At 45.2% G+C, this 24198-nt stretch overlaps 1 protein-coding gene across 6 annotated transcripts in view; it reads right to left on the bottom strand.

The window, feature by feature from the left end:
• The window catches only part of mcf2la (mcf.2 cell line derived transforming sequence-like a), a 418987-nt gene that overhangs the window by 83196 nt on the left and 311593 nt on the right, over nucleotides 1-24198 (bottom strand). For 3 of the 6 annotated variants that reach the window (XM_068040153.1, XM_068040152.1, XM_068040157.1), the window contains 4 exons: nucleotides 11470-11585; nucleotides 9626-9738; nucleotides 6948-7051; nucleotides 2867-4524 (listed from right to left, as the gene is read on the bottom strand). In XM_068040153.1, the coding sequence (XP_067896254.1) occupies nucleotides 4430-4524; nucleotides 6948-7051; nucleotides 9626-9738; nucleotides 11470-11585 (428 nt within the window). In that variant the 3' untranslated portion in view covers nucleotides 2867-4429. Of the gene's footprint in view, nucleotides 1-2866; nucleotides 4525-6947; nucleotides 7052-9625; nucleotides 9739-11469; nucleotides 11586-24198 lie in introns of those variants that run through there. The other 3 variants (XM_068040155.1, XM_068040156.1, XM_068040158.1) reach the window with 2 other exon arrangements.

Genomic DNA, 24198 nt, shown 5'->3' with positions numbered 1-24198 from the left:
CAAAGCTGACTCATAGATGGCGTCTCTGATGTGGGCCCACTTGGTCTCTGCATCCCCTGTGGGAGTGTTTTGAAGGGCTGTTACAAGTGAATTTAGAAATTTTTGTAACAGCTGTGGATGAGAAAAACTTTCCAAGCAAGTGTAGAAGATGTAAAACCTTCCCTTTTACCTCCTCCCTTCTCATTGTCCAAGGCTCCAAACACTCCATCCAAGTGAAACAGCAATTTGTGTGTACTTCTTTCAATTTATTATACTGTATTTGTTGCTCACAATAAATCTGCTCTGCATTGGGAAGACCAAATGCAGGCTGGATGGCTGCTTTGCAGAACACCTCCTTTCAGTCCACAAGCACGACCCCGAGCCACCAGTCACCTGTCATTTTAATTCTTCACCTTGCTTCCACTCTAGCCTCTCTGTCCTTTGCCTACTGTAGTCTTCCAATGAAGCTCAATGCAAACTCAAGGAAAAGCACCTCATTTTTTGCCTGGGCACTTTACAGCCTTCTGGACTTAACATTGAGTTCAACAATTTCAGATCATAACCTCTGCTTCCATTTTTTTTCCATTTATTTTTGCTGTTTTTTCTCTCATTTCCTTATTTCCTTTTCTTTGCTTTTGGATGGCAACTATTCAAGATCCTGCCATTCATACCTCATCCAGACACATATTTTGGTCTACTCCTGCGCCTATTTCCTATGCTCTTTTTTACTTTACTTGTTCCATTACCATGCCCTTTGGCCTTACACCATGAAACCTTTTATCATTTAAGCTCTCCTGTCCTCTACGCAACAGACAAGAACATTACAGCACAGGAACAGGCCATTTGGCCCTCCAAGCCTGCGCCGATCTTGATGCCTGCTGAAACGAACACCTTCTGCACTTCCGGGGCCCATATCCCTCTATTCCCTTCCTATTCATATATTTGTCAAGATGGCTCTTAAACGTCGCTATCGTATCTGCTTCCACCACCTCCCCTGGCAGCAAGTTCCAGGCACTCACCACCCTCTGTGTAAAAAACTTGCCTCGCACATCCCCTCTAAACTTTGCCCCTCGCACCTTAAACCTATGTCCCCTAGTAACTGACTCTTCCACCCTGGGAAAAAGCTTCTGACTATCCACTCTGTCCATGCTGCTCATAACTTTGTAAACCTCTATCATGTCGCCCCTCCACCTCCGTCGTTCCAGTGAAAACAATCAGAGTTTTTCCAACCTCTCCTCATAGCTAATGCCCTCTAGACCAGGCAACATTCTGGTAAATCTCCTCTGTACCCTCTCCAAAGCCTCCACGTCCTTCTGGTAGTGTGGCGACCAGAATTGCACGCAATATTCTAAGTGTGGCCGAACTAAAGTTCTGTACAGCTGCAACATGACTTGCCAATTTTTATACTCTATGCCCCGACCGATGAGGGCAAGCATGCCGTATGACTTCTTGACTACCTTATCCACCTGCGTTGCCACTTTCAGTGACCTGTGGACCTGTATGCCCAGATCTCTCTGCCTGTCAATACTCCTAAGGGTTCTGCCGTTTACTGTCTGCCTCCCACCTGCATTAGACCTTCCAAAATGCATCACTTCACATTTGTCCGGATTAAACTCCATCTGCCATTTCTCCGCCCAAGTCTCCAACCGATCTATATCCTGCTGTATCCTCTGACAATCCTCATCATTATCCGCAACTCCACCAACCTTTGTGTCGTCCGCAAACTTACTAATCAGACCAGCTACATTTTCCTCCAAATCATTTATATATACTACAAACAGCAAAGGTCCCAGCACTGATCCCTGCGGAACACCACTAGTCACATCCCTTCAGTCAGAAAAACACCCATCCACTGTTACCCTCTGTCTTCTGTGACTGAGCCAGTTCTGTATCCATCTTGCCAGCTCACCTCTGATCCCTTTCCTTCGGTTCTCCTTCCCCACCCTCCCCCCTTTTTACTTGCTTAAAACCTATTTGTATCTCGAACTTTTCCCAGTTCTGATGAAAGGTCACAGACTTCAAATATTAATTTGGTTTCTCTTTCCACAGATGCCGCCAGACCTTCTGAGTGTTTACAGCATTTCTGGTTTTATTTTAGATTTCCAGCATCACAGTATTTTGCTTTTGTTGTATTAGTGCTTACTTCTGTGTTGTCTGAATGAGATCTACTCTCAGTGACTCGGTACGTAAAAACTCATCTGCCTCCTGTTATCCCACTCACTTCCCTTTCATTTGTTTTCAAATGATTATCTGCTGCTGCTTTATACTCCCAGGGCCACTCACTCTCTCTTTCTCCTGCTCATGTACATAAGACTTTGTGTCGGAATGTGTGTCTATTGGAATATTTGTCTGCAGGAGTGTGTGTTTGTGTAGACTGTGCACACGTAGGCATGTGTTGGAGTGTGTGAGAGCCTGTTTCTGTAAAGTATACCTTTGTTTGTAGTTTGCATTTCTTGGGCCAATTGAAATACTATTATGTTGAGAAAATTGATGCTTTGCCTTTGCATTGCAGTTTTCAAGTTGATGAATAGGTTGGGTTGTTGAAGGTGTTAACCAATTGGCACAGCTTTCTGCCGGTATGAATCAGCTGTAGAGGTGTTGCTCTGCTCAGATTATTACAGACCACAAGCCTGAATACTTATGCAGCAATAATGATTATGTGAGACCAAGCAATTCGACCATTAGTAAATGATTTGGAATAGAGTTAATAAACTGTGCTCCAGCAAGAATGGGAGGAGAAACTGTGTGGCGTGCAAGATCTGAATATTAAGTTTGTTTGCCAAGTTCCTTTTTATTGAGATTTAATTTTATAGAATGCTATCCTTGTAAATAGTGGCTGATGTAGAATTTAAGAATAGAGAACCATTACACAACAATGGAAATCAGTTACAATTGCTCCCTTTATTGTACTCATGCTTCCATACACACAATACAGAAGGACACATCTAGGACAGGTTCTAAAGTACATGAACGCCACCATAAAAATGGGCAGAGGGTGCTGTGTAAAGTGCCATGAAATGTGCTGCAGTGCATCATCTAAAGTGACTTATTCTAAGAGGTGCAAGAAGTAAACACTGCTACTATTAGGTCAAAAGTTGCACTAAAATATCAGTCCCAGTAAAATCCAACAAGGCAGTGGAAACAGTCGTGACATCAGGCACCATGAAGACCATCAACACTCATCTGAAACTGATGCAGCTGGTGGTGAAAGTGACACCAAGCATCTGTTTGCATTCATTGGGTGAGGGGAAACAGGCAGAATTCTTTCCTGTGCTAATAATACCCAAGTAATCCAGAGCTTCTGGAAAGCATTACAACGGCCAAGAACATCATGTGTCCCTCAAAATATATCCAAACGCCAGGGCTCATGGGTACTGTAAAGAATGCTGTATCTGTAAAGTACCCATTCCTTACACAAGGTCATTTATACAAACAGGCCAAATGTTTTGTTTATCAATTGACATTTGCAGCATTCTTCCCAGCTCTTTAGTGCAGTGTGTCAGTAAACAAATGGAATGGCCTCACAGTAAGTTACAGAGCAGCTGGACAAACACAGGGTGTTCCAACAGACATAGGAATGAACAAGGTATTAGAAAAAAAATCACTAATAAAGCAGCTATCAAATGGTCATATAAATGCTCTGAAGTACTTCACCCGAAAGTGACGGATTCAAAGTTGAAAATGTTGTACTGGAGCTTAAAGGTCAGATTCTCTCACAGCAGTGACTAAGAAGAGAAGTCCTACTATTCAGCTGTTGATTGAGCATTAAGTCCAATGACCAAATGCATGTGATGACTACATGCATTGAGAAGCATCTGAAAAGCACAGTCAAATGCTGAGTTATATCTTTATAAAGTGCAGCTCAATATCCCTGCCAGTTGCTCTGAAATGTGCATATCCAAAGCTCCTGATAAAGTACCTTCACTTTGGTACTTTTGTGCTGTTATCACTGTTGTTGCCTCATTGTGTGATGGCAATTTTTTTCCCCATCTGGTCTTGCATTGCTCAGAATTGTCCTCATTATGAAATTGCACTGTTATAATGTCCCACTCCAAATCGCTAAGGCATTGGCATGGGCCTACGTCTTCATTATTTCATTGCTGGTTCATTAGAAAACGATCATGGTACCTCAGTGATTAACTTCACACAGTGTGCAGCCTTCGGCAGGAATGAAGAGGTGTCTCTCGGCAGATTCTTGAGCCTTGCCCTCCCCATTCTCAAGGTCTCACAGTAACAGTTCAACAGATATCAGCAGTAACCTTCATTCCAAGGAATGCTTCAGCAAAAAGTTAAAACAACTGCTGGCACTGATTACAGGTCCAGGACAAGAAAGAAGATAAGGCAGGACGAAGATGCTATCAGATGACCTTCTACTTCAAGGCTGGTTAGTTTAGAAAGAGGGAGAATTTCCAGAAAAAGTGCCACCAATTTTAAACATCAAGGAGAGTCATTAGCCCTTAATATCTATGATGCTGGTGTTACTGGCAGTGCAATGTTCAGTGTAGCTTGATGAGGAGCTCAAGGTACTTGAAGCACTGGCCGACTCTGGATTGGAAAAGAGAGTGAAAGACAAATGAATAATATTCCATGTGCCAAAAAAATGAGTCAGCCCCTCAAATATCAAAGAACAGGAAACAAAGCCTTTCTTACTCTGATACGGAGAACTGAACATTCTAGCAAGCACTGAACAGCAGGGAGACTTTCCGATTGTTTACGTCCAATTAAAGGGCATAAAGAACAGTAACTAACTAGAAAAATATAAAGCAATTCATTATATCACATTTCTACCCATTTAGTGTCCAATTTTCCATTCTGGTTTTGTACTGATGCCACAATCGTGGGCCAGACTGCAGTTAGTGATATTAGGAGCAGTGGGTCAGTAAGAACAAAGAACAGTACAGCACAGGAACAGGTCATTTGGCCCTCCAAGCCTGCGCCGATCTTGATGCCTGCCTAAATTAAAACCTTCTGCACTTCCGGGGACCGTATCCCTCTATTCCCATCCTATTCATGTATTTGTCAAGATGCCTCTTAAACGTAGCCATCGTACCTGCTTCCACCACCTCCCCTGGCAGCAAGTTCCAGGCACTCACCACCCTCTGTGTAATGAACTTGCCTCGCACATCCCCTCTAATCTTTGCCCCTCTCACCTTAAACCTATGTTCCCTAGTAACTGACTCTTCCACCCTGGGAAAAAGCTTCTGACTATCCACTCTGTCCATGCCGCTCATAACTTTGTAAACCTCTATCATGTCGCCCCGTCACCTCTGTCGTTCCAGTGAAAACAATCCGAGTTTATCCAACCTCTCCTCATAGCTAATGCCCTCCAGACCAGGCAACATTCTGGTAAACCTCTTCTGTACCCTCTCCAAAGCCTCCATGTCCTTCTGGTAGTGTGACAACCAGAATTGTACGCAATATTCCAAGTGTGGCCTAACTAAAGTTCTGTACAGCTGCAGCATGACTTGCCAATTTTTATACTCTATGCCCTGACCAATGAAGGCAAGCATGCCGTATGACTTCTTGACTACCTTATCCACCTGCATTGCCACTTTCAGTGACCTGTGCACCTGTACGCCCAGATCTATCTGCCTGTCAATCCTCTGAAGGGTTCTGACATTTACTGTATACTTCCCACCTGCATTAGATCTTCCAAAATGCATTACCTCACATTTGTCCGGATTAAACTGCATCTGCCATTTCTCCGCCCAAGTCTCCAATCGATCTATATCCTGCTGTATCCTCTGACAATCCTCATCACTATCCGCAACTCCACCAACCTTTGTGTCGTCCGCAAACTTACTAATCAGACCAGCTACATTTTCCTCCAAATCATTTATATATACTACAAACAGCAAAGGTCCCAGCACAGATCCCTGCGGAACACCACTAGTCACATCCCTCCATTCAGAAAAGCACCCTTCCACTGCTACCCTCTGTCTTCTATGACCGAGCCAGTTCTGTATCCATCTTGCCAGCTCACCTCTGATCCCGTGTGACTTCACCTTTTGTACCAGTCTGCCATGAGGGACCTTGTCAAAGGCTTTACTAAAGTCCATGTAGATAACATCCACTGCCCTGCCTTCATCAATCATCTTTGTCACTTCCTCAAAAAACTCAATCAAATTAGTGAGACACGACCTCCCCTTCACAAAACCATGCTGTCTCTCGCTAATAAGTTCGTTTGTTTCCAAATGGGAGTAAATCCTGTCCCGAAGAATCCTCTCTAATAATTTCCCTACCACTGACGTAAGGCTCACCGGCCTATAATTTCCTGGATTATCCTTGCTACCCTTCATAAACAAAGGAACAACATTGGCTATTCTCCAGTCCCCTGGGACCTCACCTGTAGCCAATGAGGATGCAAAGATTTCTGTCAAGGCCCCAGTAATTTCTTCCCTCACCTCCCTCAGTATTCTGGGGTAGATCCCATCAGGCCCTGGGGACTTATCTATCTTAATGCTTTGCAAGACACCCAACACCACCTCCTTTTTGATAATGAGATGACTGAGACTATCTACACTCCCTTCCCTAGGCTCATCATCCACCAAGTCCTTCTCTTTGGTGAATACTGATGCAAAGTACTCATTTAGTACCTCGCCCATTTCCTCTGGCTCCACACATAGATTCCCTTCTCTGTCCTTGAGTGGGCCAACCCTTTCCCTAAACTAACGGGATTACAGTTCACTAACAGTGTGAAAGATCAGGACAGTAATGGGGTAGAGGTTAGCACCCTAATGTGGTGGGAAATACATTAAAAGGGGTGGGAGAGCAAAATAATAGGATGGGCAACATGCCAATGGAGAGGGCAACATGCAAATAGAGGAGCAACATGCCAATGGGGTAGGCAACAAACCAATTGGGAGCACTTAAATAACCAATGATGCGGTCAGAAAGAAATAATTGGTTAAGTGTTAATAATCCAGTCCCTCAACTAACAGCCAGAGGCCTCTCATTTGCTTTCTCACCTGAACTACTTATCGATTGGGAAGAGCTGGAATCTCCGATCAGTGTCTGCAGGTTTGAAGCTGGGACCCAGCCCTCTTTATTTGTGTTAAGGTTTCTGACAAGCCTGAGAGCAAAATAAAATTTGCATCAGCATTTCCCCAGTTCCTTACATAGCAGCAAGGGAACACTAATCAATAAGAGAAACTAATGCGGGTTAACAAAAGTGCAAACTAAGCACTGGGATTAATTTCTAGAGGAACAGAATTCAAAAGCAGAGAAGCTATATTAAACTTGTATAGAATCTTGGATAGACCACACAAAAAGAGTACTGTGCACAATTCTGATATTATAAAAAGGTATAGAAGCACTAGAGAAGGTGCAAAAATAGATTTACAAGGATGATAACAGAACTGAGAGGATACATCTATGAGAAAACACTGAACAGGCTGGAGTACTTTCCTCCAGAGATGAGGTACACTGCAAAGAACAACCAGATAGAGGTTTTTTAAATTATGAAGGGGCATGATAGGGTCGCAGTAGAAAAGATGTTTTCATTTGTCATAGAGTCATAGAGAGATACAGCACCGACACATGCCCTTCGGCCCAACGAGTCTGCGCCGACCATCAACCACCCATTTATACTAATCCTACATTGATCCCATTTTTCCTCTCATATCCCCACCTTCCCTCAATTCTCCTACCACCTACCAACACCAGGGGCAGTTTTTACAATGTCCAATTTATCTATCAACCCACAAGTCTTTGGTGTGTTGGAGGAAACCGGAGCACCCGGAGGAAACCCACGCGGTCACAGGGAGAACTTGCAAACTCCACACATGCAGTACCCAGAACCGAACCTGGGTCGCTGGAGCTGTGAGGCTGCGGTGCTAGCCACTGCGGGGAAGTTCAAAAGCAAAGGCTATAAATATAAGATAGTCATCAATAAGGAATTCAGGAGGAACTCGCTACCAAATGCGAATATCATAGATTCGATTAAGGGGAAAGTAGGTAAGTACATGAGGGAGAAAGGAATAGAAGGATATGCTGATAGGGTTGAATGAAGGAGGGTAGGAGGAGGCCCATGTGTAGCATAAACATCGGCATAGCATTGCTGGGCCAAATAGCCTGTTTCTGTGCTGTAATTTCTATGTCATTTATATAATTTTATGCAATTCTTTGCAGTGTGGTACCTCATTCATTAAAGTTGTCTATTTATACTTTGCAGGTAAACATAGTGACCTTGAATTTCCTCTGAAATTTCTGGTGCATGCACTGTGTAAATTCTTTGAGAGTATGGCAAATTAAAGCGAGAACTGGAGACACTGGTCATAGCCAGAGCTTCAAGGTTCCAGTGGTGTCTGCTTGGGGTAGAATCTCTGTTTGCCACAGATAGGATCCCTGACATCAGGGGAGGGCATTCCCAAGCTGGGAATTTCTTTGAGTTTCTCCTGGTAAGCCAGGAGAAACAAGGTGACCTGCCTGGTGGGTGTGGAGCTTAACTGCAGTCCATGATTGATGGATGTGGAACTTAACTGGCGTCCAGGCCTGGTGCATATGGAGCTTAGCAAGGGTCCAGGTCTGGAGCCACTGCTGGCAAGGAGCCAACTAACCCTTTAATATAGCAATTGAGGTTGGAGCTGCTGCAAAGCCTAGAGTGGCCATCTACTACTGATTGTCCAACCCCACTTCCGCAGCTCAAGTGGGCACTCAAGATGTGTCTATAGTGGTGAAACATCCACCTGGCCCTGGATACATTGGCCTCTCCATGCCAGAGATTCCCAGAGGGCAGATCCTGTCACTTGTACCAGGATTGATATCCTGTGGAGTTTTGGACACATTACTATCTTTATAGCTTTCAGCCCGTCAAAAAAATGGATTGGTTAGGGTTGCATGGGAAGTAAAAATGCAAACTTTCCCAAACCTGAACCCAAACTACTTCAAACACACCCATTTCCACTTTTAACAATGGTAGGATAGGTAACGGAACCACTCCCAGGAGACAGGTCACTGATTTAAATATTTTAATAAGGCTGCATGCTTCCCCTGTTCCATCTTTAGTGCTGGTCAGCCAAGTTTCCCAGGCCCCAGGAAACCGGGAGCTAAAGGGAGGTGACGGCTGCTGCATGGAAACGATAAGTGCTTTTTGCGACCACAGCTTGTGGGCATAAAGGAGCAGGAGTGCTTCTCACTAGAGCCCAAACTAACCTGTTAACTTCCTTAGTGATCTGACCCATCCCCCACTCCCACAATCCGATGCCCTCCTCGGGCTCCCCCATTGATGTCCCCCCCAACCCCTGGTCTCTCCCTTCCTCCTCTCTGCATCTCAGCTGCAGGCCTCTCCGTCAGACAGCCAGTCTCTCAACATGGCTGGCTGCAGCTGGGATACAAATTTCATAAATAATCAGGTCCTACCATTACGTTCAACAGAACTGACCATTCCCTTCCACTCCCTACCTGTTAATATCAGGGCCAAACACTCTCAGCACCGAATACATCAAAATCATCCACCATCACCAAGCAATGTGAAGAAAGTTTTGCTGTTATCTAGTGTCTTTGAGTAATGCTTTGTTTAAATTTAGGATCAGAGTTAATTTTGTGCGGATATTGTACGAAAACAGAGCATCAGTACCCTCTAACTTGTACTGTTGCAAAGTGTACAGCAGGTTAATATAATGCACCAAATAGTCTGTTAACATACCATTGTCCCTCCTGGCCCTCTTGGACCAGTTGTAACAGATCACCAGTGTGTGCAGTCAGTTCATCTCCACCTGACTTCCCATAATCTGCTATTACTGTGTACTTTCCAGGGAGCTGCAAGGAGAAGAAAAAAACCTGGAGCTGAGTCACATCCTGTCATTATTAATGAGAGCAACAATCAGACTTTTCTTATGACAGCTTTCACTGGAGCATGTAATAGGGAGTGGTTGAGGGACAGATCATTGATTTCTTGAAGAAAAATTGAATATGTATTTGAAACAAGAGGAGCATACAGGTGTATGGAAGGAGAACAAGAGAGGGATTGCAGTAATGAGTGAGCACAGACATGATGGTCCAAATGGCCACCTGTGCTGTAACTTTCTACTTTCTGTAGGCAACCTTTCCTGTCAAACCAGGTAATGTGCGACAAGGGCCCCAAATAAAAGACCATTTAATCACAAAAAAATTTCAAGCTTGCATAATTAGTATAGTAAGTGAAGCAGCTGTTATTGAAGAGAAGTGAGGCTGTGGAGGTGACTTGCCCATCATACAACAGTGAATACACTTCAAAGGTAATTCAATGGCTGTGTTGCGATGTGGGATGTCCTGAACCATGCTGCATATTTGCAGGCTTTCTCAGGTTTAATCAGAGAAACCAGTACAGATGGGAGAAAAAATATACAGGAATTTACACTAAATAGAGAAAATCAAATTGTTTTAATTTTATGAACTGAAAACGGAAGGCTCCAGAGAACTTTGAACAGGCTTACGGTGCATCTGGATGCAGTTTGTAGAGAGATTTAATGAGATCACAAAACAATTATCCTGTAGTTCCAGGCATTTCATCATCAATAAAACCAACACATCATATTATTAAAAAACATTCATTTACAGAATGACTTCACCAAAGAATTGCTTTTATCCAGTGATCCAATCGGATATCTTGGAAAGGGTTTTTTTCAATCAAGGAGTATATAGGAACTGAAACAGGGAGTATAAGAATATTAACTAAAAACAGGGAATTTGGGAATCTAAGGAACTAGACACTTTAAACAGAAACATTTTGTAAACTATGTTTTTTCAGAGCCCAAGTTCTCTATTGCATTTAAAATGCACTAGAAACGGTTTTCAATCCCATTGATAAGCTTATCCCAACACCACAGACCGCCCCCCCGCCCCCGACAATATATCTGAACAACTTTCTACCATGGGTTTACAAGCTAAATCTCTTTTCCTGCACAGCTGAACCAGATGCTAGTTCCTGGTCTAGTTGCCTAGCTTCCCGCACAACCCATTATCTTCACATTATTACAGATAGATCAACCTTTATCTTTTGACTATACTTTACTCTATTTTGATCTGAAATCTGTAGCACTTCAAGTGAACAAAATGTTGCACCTGCATACAATTTACTGCTTTCTCATCTCTCTCAGAAGCCTGTGCGGTGTTCTGTAAAAGTGGGAAACAAACTAATACACGCAGCCCCCGCAAAAAATTCTTGTTGACTTTCCATGGGACATTTTAAAAGTGCAGCAAAAACAATGACAACTACGAATGCTGTCAATCGTTGGAGATCCTCAATTTCCTAATCCAGGGTTGCTGCAACTGTGGGATGGTTGTTGGCCTCAATCAGCTCAAAGAGCTACTACTGACCAGACAAGGGAGCCAGTAATAATAATAAAGTGCACGGGGTACTCACTACCCAGAGAATCAGAAGGGGGAATACTGAAGCCTAGAATGTGCTTAGTGTTCAGCACTCAATGCAGACAGCAGCAGCAAAGATGTCTGGGAACTATATGCAAAGGAAGTGCTCACCCATTAATTGCAGCTAGAGCTTGTACCTACCAACTTTAGACTAGTTTCCTCCTCACAATCTGATGAATTGAGTTGGTCATCAGCGCTGGACCATCCATCATTGTTTTCTTCTGCTGCGTCAAGTGAATGTGACATTTTGGTCCAACCTGCAGTGTAAATACATTTATTAACTAGAGGATTTAAAAGATGCAAACTGAAAAAAATAGGGCAACAATATCATTTAACATAGAATGTTAAACATTTAAGACTTGTAAAGTTCATTCTGGGGATGTGGGCATCACTGGCAAGGCTTGCATTTATTGCCCATTCCTATTTTCCCCTGAGAATCACAGAATCCTACAGCATAAAAGGAGCCATTCAGCCCATCACGCTTGTGCCGGCTCTTTGACAGACCTATACAATTAGTCCCACTCCCCTGCTCCTTCTCCATAGCCTTGCAAATTTTTCCCATTAAGTATTTATTCAATTCCCTTGTGAAAGTTTCTATTGAATCTGCTTCACCACCCTTTCAGGCAATGCATTCTAGATCATAACTCACTACATCATCTTAATAACATATTTATGTAATGCCTTTAAAATAATAAAATGCCCCAATGTGCTTCACAGGAGCATTATAAAACATAATAAGATGTTGAGCCACATAAGGAGATATTAGGTCAGATGACCAAAAGCTTGGTCAAATATGTAGGTTTTAAGGAGTGTCTTAAAGGAGGAAAGTGAGGTAAAGAAGTAGAGAGGCAGACAGGTGTAGGGAGAGCATTCCAGAGTTTATGGCCCAGGCAACTGAAGGCGTGGCCATCAATTATGGAGCGATTAAAATTAGGGATGCTCAAGAGGTCAGAATTAGAGGAGCATAGAGGTTTGTGGAGTGGGTGGAGCTTACAGAGATAGACAGGGAATGAGGCCATGGAGGAATTTGAAAACAAGGATGAAAATATTAAAATCAAGACATTGCTTGACCGGGAGCCAATGTAAGTCAGCACAGGGTGATAAGGGAATGGGACTTCATGTGAGTTAAGACACGGGCAGCAGAGTTTCAGATAACCTCAAGTTTACAGAGAGTAGAAAGTAGGAGACCAGCCAGGGATGCATTGCAATAGTCAAGTCGAGTGGTAACAAAGGCATGAATGAAGTTTCAGCAGCAGATGAGTTCAAGGGAGGGAACAACGATATCCTGGAGCATATCAACATTACAAAGGAGGAGGTGTTGGAGGTTTTGAAGTGCAGTAAGATGGATAAATCCCCAGGGCCTGACCAGGTGTATCCTAGGATGCTATGGGAAGCAAGGGAGGAGATTGCTGGGGCCCTGGTAGAGATTTTTGTATCATCGTTAGACAAGGGTAGGTACCGGAAGACTGGAGGATAGCTAATGTTGTGCCTTTATTTAAGAAGGGCAGCAGGGATAAGCCAGGAAACTACAGGCCGGTGAGCCTTACATCAGTGGTGGCAAAGTTATTGGAAGGGATTCTGAGAGACAGGATTTATATGCATTTGGAAAGGCAAGGTCTGATTAGGGATAGTCAGCATGGCTTTGTGCGTGGGAAATCATGTCTCACGTTTTTGATTGAGTTTTTTGAGGAGGTGACCAAGAGGATTGATGAGGGCAGAAGGATGGATGTTGTCTACATGGACTTTAGCAAGGCCTTTGACAAGGTCCTGCATAGTAGGCTGGTCCAGAAGGTTCAAACACATGGGATCCAGGGTGAGCTAGCCAATAGGATACAAAATTGGCTTGGTGATAGGCAGCAGAGGGTGATAGTGGAGGGTTGTTTTTCAGATTGGAGGCCAGTGACCAGCGGTTTTCCACAGGGATCGGTGCTGGGCCCTCTGTTGTTTGTCATATATATTAATGACTTGGATGTGAATGTTGGGGGCATGATTAGTAAGTTTGCAGATGACACCAAAATTGGTGGTATAGTGGACAATGAAGAAGGTTTTCTAAGGTTACAACAGGATATAGATCAACTGGGAAAGTGGGCAAGGGATTGGCAAATGGAATTTAATGCAGGCAAGTGCGAGGTGATGTATTTTGGGAAATTAAACCAGGGCAGGACATATAGTGAATGGCAGGGCCCTGGGGAGTGTTGTTGAGCAAAGAGACCTTGGGGTGCAAGTACATAGTTCCCTGAAAGTGGCAACACAGCTAAACAGGGTGGTGAAGAAGGCGTATGGCATGCTTGCCCGCATCGGCCAGGGAGTGAGTACAAGACGTCATGTTACAGTTGTAGATAATGTTGGTTAGGCCGCATTTGGAGTACTGTGTGCAGTTCTGGTCGCCGCACTACAGGAAAGATGTGATTAAGCTAGAGAGGGTGCAGAAAAGATTCACAAGGATGTTGCCTGGTTTGGAGGGCTTGAGTTATAAAGAGAGATTGGATAGGCTGGGTCTGTTTTCCCTGGAGCGAAGGAGGTTGTGAGGGGACAAGATAGAAATATCTAAAATTATGAGAGGCATAGATAGGGTAGATAGCCAGAGTCTGTTTCCCATGGTAGGGGTGACTAAAACTAGAGGGCATAGATTTAAGGTGAGAGGGAGGAAGTTTAAAGGGGATCAAAGGGATAAATTTTTCACACAAAAATAGTGGGTATCTGGAAAGAGCTGCCAGAGGAAGTGGTGGAGGCAGGAACAGTAGCAACATTTAAGAGACATCTGGACAGGTACTTGAATGAGCAAAGCACAGAGGGATATGGAATTAATGCAGACAGGTGGGATTAGTATAGATAGGCATTATGGTCGGCATGGATGCGGTGGGTCGAAGGGCCTGTTTCTATGCTGTACGACTCTCCGACTCTATGAGCGGAGACGGGCAAAGTCAGGCGAAGTTATGGCGATGCAAACAGGCAGTCTCAGCGATGGTACAAATGTGTGGTTAGAAGCTCGTCTCGGGGTCAAATGTAGCACCAAGGTTGCAAACAGACTGGTTGAATCCAGACTGCTGCCGGGTGTGGGGGGGGATGGAGTCAGTAGCTAGGGAACGGAGTTTGGAGCGGGAACCGAAAACAATGGCTTCAGTCTTCCCAATGTTTAATTGGAGGAAATTGCTGCTCATCCAGTACAGTATGTTGGATAAGCAGTCTGATAATTTAGCAATAGTGGAAGAGGCTCATCTCCTCTCTCCCCTGGCATTTTTGCCAATTATCTTAAATCGGTATTCTCAGTTGTCCCGCCAGCAGAAAGTATCATCCGATCTCCTGTCAAACCCCCTCAATTTTAAAACACTCTATTAAATCTCCCCTTCTCTGCTCTAAGGAGAACAATTCCAGCTTCTCTCATCTCTCCACATAATTTAATTCCTCATCCCTGGCACCATTCTGGTAAATTTACTCTGAGCCCTCTGCAAGGCCTTGACATCCTTTCTAATAAGGGTGGTGCCGAGAATTGAATCCAATACTCCAGCTGAGGCCTAGTCAGTGTGTTATAAAGATTTAGCATGAGTTTGTTGCTTTTGCAGTCTGTACATCTAATAAAGTTAAGGATCCTATATGATTTATTAACAGCCTTATCTTAAGTTGTCCTGCCAAAGATTTTTGTATGTGAACGCCGAGGTCTGTGTGTCTTCATGCCTTTAAAATTGTACATTTCAGGATTTTCTGACCATTTTTCCCCGAAAGGATTGGGAAAGGGCTCCTTTTAAATTTTGGGCTTTAAAGCAGAGTCTATTCACATAAAATTAAAAAATGGCAAAGACATAATAGGTGGTTCAAATGCTTAGACTGCCTTGGCAGTTGATAAAACACATCATACCCAATTTGTTGTGAAGTCTTTATTCTTTCTGGCACAGGGTGATCCAAAGAGAGGCAGATCCTGTGTCAGGTCACATTGTACCCTTTTCCTTTCATCAGCTATCATACGATCCCATTCCCTTTTATATATCACACCTTGGCACACTGTACTCTTCCCTTTCATCATATTAGCACACTGTACTCTTCCCTTTCATCATATTAGCACACTGTACCCTTCCCTTTCATCATATTAGCACACTGTACCCATCCATTTCATCATATAGCACATTGTATCCATCCCTTTCATCATATAGCACACTGTATGCTTCTCTTTCATCTAACAGAACACTGTACCCATCCCTTTCATCATATAGCACATTGTATCTTTCCCCTTTATCATATAGCAGACTGGACCCTTCCCTGTCAACATGTAGCACACTGTACCTATAGTGTGCTGGATTGAACTGGCTGATAGTATTGTGATAACTAAGCATTTGTATCCTTCTTTCGGCTGCTCTCTCTGTTGGGAGGTGTAAATAAAGTTTCAACATGACTACTCCCAGTCAAGACATCATGTAGACTTACTCTGTGAATACACCACAGAAACACGGCAACGAGGTGGGATTGAATTTTTTTTTACATTCATTCAAGAGTTTAAAGTATGAAGAACATTGTGACACACCTTTTGGAACTCCCAAGTCAATTTCGAGGAAGGTTAGATGATTTGAAAGATTGCATTGGTTGTGTCTGCAATTCGTGTTCAAGTACAACTCTGTGAGTCACCATGGTATGTAATTGAAAAAATGGCATCAAAGACATATTTTGGGACAATGGGGGAATTCAACCCCAACAAAGAGGACTGGTGTATTTGTGACTGAAGGTTTCACATTTGACTGCAAGCTAATAGAGGATCAGAATAAAGTGGAGATTTTCCTCACCATGATGGGGCCAGAAGCTTTTGGGGTGGTGTTTAACCAATGTTGCCCATGCCACCCCAGTAGTCTGGACTATTTGGAAATTAATGAGATTCTGGACTGGCATGACGAAGAATGAAATTGCACTGTGAATTGTATTTTGTGGAAGGAAGCAGTTGCCAAGTGAGTCTACTGCAGATTATATTCTTGAATTAAAGAAACCTTCTCTCGAGACTGTAGTTATGGCACGAACTCAGAAGTCAACATTAGAGGCACATTCATTGGAGGTCTAGAGAACAGTAAAATCCAGGCCAAGCTTTTGAGTAGAGGCAATTAGCCGACGTAAAAGGAAGCCTATGAGGAGGCCACAACCATGGAAATGGCAGGCAGAGATAGTGGCAGATTGCAAGGAAGTGATTTTCCTGAGCCAATAAAAAGGACCACCCGGCATCGACCGAGGCACCGGAAACGACAAGGGCAAACCCAGCCCTGTCGACCCTGCAAAGTCCTCCTTACTAACATCTGGGGGCTTGTGCCAAAGTTGGGAGAGCTGTCCCACAAAGTAGTCAAGCAACAGCCTGACATGGACATACTCACAGAATCATACCTTACAGACAACGTCCCAGACACCACCATCACCATTCCCGGGTATGTCCTGTCTCACCAGCAGGACAGACCCAGCAGAGGTGGCGGCACAATGGTATACAGTGGGGAGGGGGTTGCCCTGGGAGGCCTCAAATCAACTCCAGACCCAATGAAGTCTCATGGTATCAGGTCAAACATGGGCAAGGAAACCTCTTGCTGATTACCAACTACTGCCCTCCCTCAGCTGATGGGTCAGTACTCCTCCATGTTGAACACCACTTGGAGGAAGCACTGAGGATGGCAAGGGCACAGAATGTACTCTGGGAGGGGGACGTCAATGTCCATCACCAAGAGTGGCTCGGTAGCACCACTACTGACCGAGCTGGCATAGTTCTAAAGGACATAGCTACTAGACTGGATCTGCGGCAAGTGGTGAGGGAACCAAGAGAGAAGAACATACTTGACCTCGTCCTCACCAATCTGCCTGCTGCAGATTCTTCTGTCCATGACAGTATTGGTAGGAGTGACCACCACACAATCCTTGTGGAGACGAAGTCCCACCTTCACATTGAGGATACCGTCCATCATGTTGTGTGGCACTATCACCGTGCTAAATGGGATAGATTTTGAACAGATCTAGCAATGCAAAACTGGGCATCCATGAAGAGTTGTGGGCCATCAGCAGCAGCAGAATTGTACTCAACCACAATCTGTAACCTCATGGCCTGGCATATCCCCCACTCTACCATTACCATCAATCCAGGAAACCAACCCTGGTTCAAGGAAGAATGCAGGAGGGCATGCCAGGAGCAGCACCAGGCATACCTCAAAATGAGGTATCAACCTGGTGAAGCTACAACAGAGGACTACTTGCGTGCCAAACTGCGTAAGCAGTATGCAATAGACAAAGAGGTGGGGGAGTGGCATTGTTAATCAGGGATAGTATCACAGCTGCAGAAAGGGAGGTCGTCGAGGAGGGTTTGTCTAACGAGTCATTATGGGTGGAAGTCAGAAACAGGAAAGGAGCAGTCACTTTGTTGGGAGTTTTCTATAGACCTCCCAATAGCAACAGAGACATGGAGGAACAGATTGGGAGGCAGATTTTGGAAAGGTGCAGAAGTAACAGGGTTGTTGTCATGTGTGACTTCAACTTCCCTAATATACATTGGAACTTCCTTAGTGTAAATAGTTTGGATGGAGCAGTTTTTGTCAGGTGTGTCCAGGAAGGTTTCCTGACTCAATATGTAGATAGGCCGACTAGAGGGGAGACTATGTTGGACTTGGTGCTTGGCAACGAACCAGGCCAGGTGGCAGATCTCTTGGTGGGAGAGCATTTTGGTGATAGTGATCACAACTCCCTGACCTTTACTATAGTCATGGAGAGGGACAGGAGCAGACGGGATGGGAAAATATTTAATTGGGGGAGGGGGAATTACAATGCTATTAGGCAGGAACTGGGGAGCATAAATTGGGAACAGATGTTCTCAGGAAAATGCACAACAGAAATGTGGAGGTTGTTTAGGGAGCACTTGCTGTGACTGCTGGATAGGTTTGTCCCGATGAGGCAGGGAAGGGATGGTCGGGTGAAGGAACCTTGGATGACAAGAGATGTGGAACAGCTAGTCAAGAGGAAGAAGGAAGCTTACTTAAGGTTGAGGAAGCAAGGATCAGACAGGGCTCTAGAGGGTTGCAAGGTAGCCATGAAGGAACTGAAGAATGGACTTAGGAGAGCTAGAAGGGGACATGAAAAAGTCTTGGCGGGTAGGATTAAGGAAAATCCCAAGGCGTTCTACACTTATGTGAGGAACAAGAGGATGGTCAGAGTGAGGGTAGGGCCGATCAGGGATAGTGGAGAGAACTTGTGCCAGGAGTCGGAGGAGGTAGGGGAGGTCCTAAATGAATACTTTGCTTCAGTATTCACTAGTGAGAGGGACCTGGTCGTTTGTGAGGACAGCGTGGAACAGGCTGATATGCTCGAACAGGTTGAGGTTAAGAGGGAGGATGTGCTGGAAATTTTGAATGATATGAGGACAGATAAGTCCCCGGGGCCAGACGGGATATACCCAAGGATATTACGGGAAGCGAGGGAAGAGATTGCTGCGCCTTTGGCGATGATCTTTGCGTCTTGACTGTCCACTGGAGTAGTACCGGATGATTGGAGGGTGGCAAATGTTGTTCCCTTGTTCAAGAAAGGGAATAGGGATAACCCTGGGAATTATAGACCAGTCAGTCTTACGTCGGTACTGGGCAAATTATTGGAGAGGATTCTGAGAGACAAGATTTATGATTATTTGGAAAAGCATCGTTTGATTAGAGATAGTCAACATGGCTTTGTGAGGGGCAGGTCATGCCTCACAAGCCTTATTGAATTCTTTGAAGATGTGACAAAACACATGGATGAAGGAAGAGCAGTGGATGTGGTGTTTATGGATTTTAGCAAGGCGTTTGATAAGGTTCCCCATGGTAGGCTCATTCAGAAAGTAAGGAGGCATGGGATTCAGGGAAAGTTGGCTGTCTGGATACAAAATTGGCTGGCCCATAGAAGTCAGAGGGTGGTAGTAGATGGAAAGTATTCAGCATGGAGCTCGGTGACCAGTGGTGTTCCACAAGGATCTGTTCTGGGACCTCTGCGGTTTGTGATTTTTATAAATGACTTGGATGAGGAAGTGGAAGGCTGGGTTAGCAAGTTTGCCGATGACACGAAGGTTGCTGGAGTTGTGGATAGTGTGGAAGGCTGTTCTAGGTTGCAACGGGACATTGACAGGATGCAGAACTGGGCTGAGAAGTGGCAGATGGAGTTCAACCTGGAAAAGTGTGAAGTGATTCATTTTGGAAGGTCGAATTTGAATGCGGAATACAGGCTTAAAGACAGGATTCTTGGTAGTGTGGAGGAACAGAGGGATCTTGGGGTCCATGTCCATAGATCGCTCAAAGTTGCCACCCAAGTTGATAGGGTTGTTAAGAAGGCGTATGGTGTGTTGGCTTTCATTAACAGGGGGATTGAGTTTAAGAGCCGCGAGGTTATGCTGCAGCTGTATAAGGCCCTGGTTCGACCACACTTGGAATATTGTGTTCAGTTCTGGTCGCCTCATTTTCGGAAGGATGTGGAAGCTTTAGAGAGGGTGCAGAGGAGATTTACCAGGATGCTGCCTGGACTGGAGGGCATGTCCTACGAAGAAAGATTGAGGGAGCTAGGGCTTTTCTCATTGGAGCGAAGAAGGATGAGAGGTGACTTGACAGAGGGGCACAAGATGATGAGAGGCATAGATAGAGTAGATAGCCAGAGACTTTTTCCCAGGGTGGAAAGGGCCATCACCACAGGGGGCATAATTTTAAGGTGATTGGAGGAAGGTTTCGGGGAGATGTCAGAGGTAGGTTCTTTACACAGAGAGTGGTGGGTGCGTGGAATGCGCTGCCAGCGGTGGTGGTAGAAGCAGATCCATTAGGGGCATTTAAGCAACTTTTGGATAGGTACATGGATAATAGTAGAATGAAGGGTAGGTAGTTAGTTTGATCTTAGAGTAGGTTAAAGGTTCGGCACAACATCGTAGGCCGAAAGGCCTGTACTGTGCTGTACTGTTCTATGTTCTATCCCATAACCAACGGATCACATCTAAGCTCTGCAGTCCTGCTACATACAGTCGTGAATGGTGGTGGACAATTAAACAACTAACTGGAGGTGGTGGCTTCACAAATATCCCCATCCTCAAATGATGGGGGGGCCCAGCATATCAGTGCGAAAGATAAGACTGATGAATTTGCAACAATCTTCAGCCAGAAGTGCCGAGTTGATGATCCATCTCGGTCTCCTCCTGAAGTTCCCAGCATCACAGATGCCGGACTTCAGCCAATTTGATTCACTCCGCATGATATCAAGAAACGACTGAAGGCACTGGATACTGCAAAGGCTATGGGCCCTGACAATATTCCGGCAGTAGTACTGAAGACCTGTGCTCCAGAACTTGCCACAACCCTAGCCAAGCTGTTCCAGTACAGCTACAACACTGGCATCTACCCGACAATATGGAAAATTGCCCAGCTATGTCCTGTGCACAAAAAGCAGGACAAGTCCAATCCGGCCAATTACCGCCCCATCAGTCTACTATCAATCATCAGTAAAGTGATGGAAGGTGTCATCAACAGTGCCATCAAGCAGCACTTGCTTAGCAATAACCTGCTCAGTGATGCTCAGTTTGGGTTCCGCCAGGGCCACTCAGCTCCTGATCTCGTTACAGCCTTGGTTCAAACATGGACAAAACAGCTGAACTCAAGAAGTGAAGGGAGAGTGACTGCCCTTGACATCAAGGCAGCATTTGACTGAACATGGCATCAAGGAGCCCTAGCAAAACGGGAGTCAATGGGAATCAGGGGGAAAACTCTCCGCTGGTTGGAGTCATACCTAACAAAAAGGAAGATGGTTGTGGTTGTTGGAGGTCAATCATTTCAGCTCCAGGACATCACTGCAGGAGTTCCTCAGGGTAGTGTCCTAGGCCTAACCATCTTCAGCTGCTTCATCAATGACCTTCCTTCAATCATAAGATCAGAATTGGGGATGTTAGCTGATGATTGCACAATGTTCAGCACCATTCACAACTCCTCAGATACTCAAGCAGTCCGTGTCGAAATGCGACAAGACCTGGACAATATCCAGGCTTGGGATGTTAAGTGGCAAGTAACATTCATTCCACACAAGTGCCAGGCAATGACCATCTCCAACAAGAGAGAATCTAACCATCTCCTCTTGACATTCAATGGCATTACCATCGCTGAATCCCACACTATCAACAGACTAGGAGCTCCCATTGATCAAAAACTGAACTAGAGTAGCCATATAAATACCGTGGCTACAAGAGCAGGTCAGAGGCTAGGAATCCTACAGCGAGTAACATCTCCTGCCTCCCCAAAGCCTGCCCACCATCAACAAGGCACAAGTCAGGAGTGTGATGGAATACTCTCCACTTGCCTGGATGGGTGCAGCTCCAACAACACTCAAGAAGCTCGACACAATCCAGGACAAAGCAGCCCGCTTGATTGGCACCCCATCTACAAACATTCAATTCCTCCACCACCGACGCACAGTGGCAGCAGTGTGTACCATCTACCACCTACAAGATGCATTGCAGCAACACACCAAGGATTCTTAGACAGCACCTTCCAAACCCGCGACCTCTACCAACTAGAAGGACAAGGGCAGCAAATGCATGGGAACACCACCACTTGCAAGTTCCCCTCTAAGTCACACACCATCCTGACTTGGAGCTATATTGCCATTCCTTCACTGTCGCTGGGTCAAAATCCTGGAACTCCCTTTCTCACAGTACTGTGGGTGTACCTACCCCATAGGGACTGCAGCGATTCAAGAAGGCAGCTCACCAACACCTTCACAAGGGCAATTAGGGATGGGCAACAAATGCTGGCCTAGCCAGCGACGCCCACATCCCATGAATGAATTAAAAAAAACATTTTAAGTGAAAAGTTCAATTTAAGTTCTTCTGAAGATACTGACATGAAAGGAAGGCTGCTGTCCTTGAGGCTGCAAGCACAGAATGGGGGACTTTTGAGTTCCGCGGCATTCCTGACGGCAGGACCGGAAGTTGTCATAACTTCCGCTGCAATTCCCATTTCTCACGCAATTTTGTATGTAAATTAGCCATGCAGCGACAGACACTGGGGGATACGTGGGATCATGACGGGGGGGGGTGGGCGGCCTTTATTGGTGGAACCCACCATCACTATCCCAAGCAGCATGATCGCCATAGATATAAAACATTCTGGATGGAGGTAGCAGAGGAGATCTTGAACTGTGGGGTCACTTGTCGAACATGGGTGCAGTGCTGCAAGCGTATCAATAACTTGCTCAGATCAGTGAGGGCAAGTGGTCCTGGTGAAGCTGTTCCATTGTTTTCTTCCATAGCTCCATGTCTTTAAGCAGAGAGTATGCAAGGAACACAGTGCAATGCGAGAGCACCTTGGTGCCATTCAATAAATGAAGATTGGCATTGTTTATGTGATTCTAAGTGTCGTGCGGAAGCCAATGCAGAATGAGTGATGTTGATGCATGTATGCAATGGTTGTGATGCATTATTTGCCATGTCATTAAATCTGCTCTGTCTGCTGCAGGATAAACAAAATCACAACCAGCGCAAGCGCGCAAAGATGAGCGGAGAGATTCCCTGACATAAAGCTGCTGACCACGGCTGAGGAGTAGGAGATCGGAAGAGAGGAGGGAGGCAGGGCGAGTGGAGACAGCGAGACAGGAGCCACAAGGCGTAAGGATGAAGTGGCTTCTCTGTTCTTGCATATGTGGAAACTGAAGGAAATTGTGTGAACTCATGTGAAGCATATGCTTAAAGTGCCTCTGTTTGTGTATCCACTGCAGGTGCCCAAACTCAAGAAGCAGAACGCCACGTGCCCCAAGAATCCTCCTCCGGAGAGGAAGATGAAGCCAATGTCCTAGAGGGTGCACTGTTTCCTGCCTCTTCTTCCACCTCCGCCAGGAGAGACATCCACACAGTCCGCGGGGGGAGGGGGGGCGTTTATGATTAGAATCAAGGTCACAAGCTGGTGGTCATGACATAGGCACGTCCCAGTAGCTGAGGAAGCATGCGTCAGCAGGGACCCCTGGCAATTGGAGGACTGCTGGGGAGCAGGCCCCATGCTCAATGATCCTCTGTTTGTAGCTACAAGATGCGCAGCAAAACTATGTGGAAAGTATGTCGTGTATGCCTGAGGTCATGCATGGCTTTGCGCATGCCTGGAGGAGTCCACGCAAGTCATGACGTCTGCCATGTCCCGGACATCTGAGCGTATGGCTTCCTCAGTCAAAAATCTGGCAAGCTCCGTGGCGAGTCTGTTTCAGCACTCGATCCATATACAATATGACCTGCACTCCATCGCTGTTGCCTTTGGCTTTATGCAGCAGAGTATAAGTAAGAGGGGGATGAGAAACCTGGACCTTCCTCCAGGTGCTCCTTCCCCTCAGGTAGACAGGCACTTGCCATCATGCACACAGATGGAGGAGGAGCGTGTGCCAGCTGCCCCAGGGCCTTTCTCTCAGGACATTCCTCGGGTAAGTGGCATCTCATCCTCCACATCGACATTGACCCCCTTACCTCCAGCAGGCGAGCCAACAGGGGATACTAAATCCCCCTTGCTCCAGACTCCCAGTAGGATAGAGCCATCAATGCCCCGTTCCTCCAGAGGACTCCCACCACGGTCATCCACAGCAACGGGGCAATGCACTGAGCAGATTGCCTCCACCTCAGCTGCCAATGCCGGGGTAGCACCGAGACATAGTGGGAGTAAAAGGAAATTGAAAGAGTTTTGAGCGTGAAGGTAGCATGGCTGCTGTACATATTGTGACAACAGAAAAGATTAATCAATACATTTTTATTTCATGCAAAATTTGATCCACTCTCAGTAATGTTTTGCTTGGTTACAGATGAATACAAAGATGTTTTTTGGAGGCCTATGGCAGGAACGCAATGATGTTTGCAAAGCATCTCAGGAAATGTCAAGTGTTCATATCTCATTGGAA

This window comes from Heterodontus francisci, chromosome 10 (genome assembly GCF_036365525.1).
Source record: "Heterodontus francisci isolate sHetFra1 chromosome 10, sHetFra1.hap1, whole genome shotgun sequence".
Classification (NCBI taxonomy): Eukaryota; Metazoa; Chordata; class Chondrichthyes; order Heterodontiformes; family Heterodontidae; genus Heterodontus; species Heterodontus francisci.
Note: the sequence above shows the minus strand (reverse complement) of the source record. Positions and strands in the feature narration are given on the sequence as shown.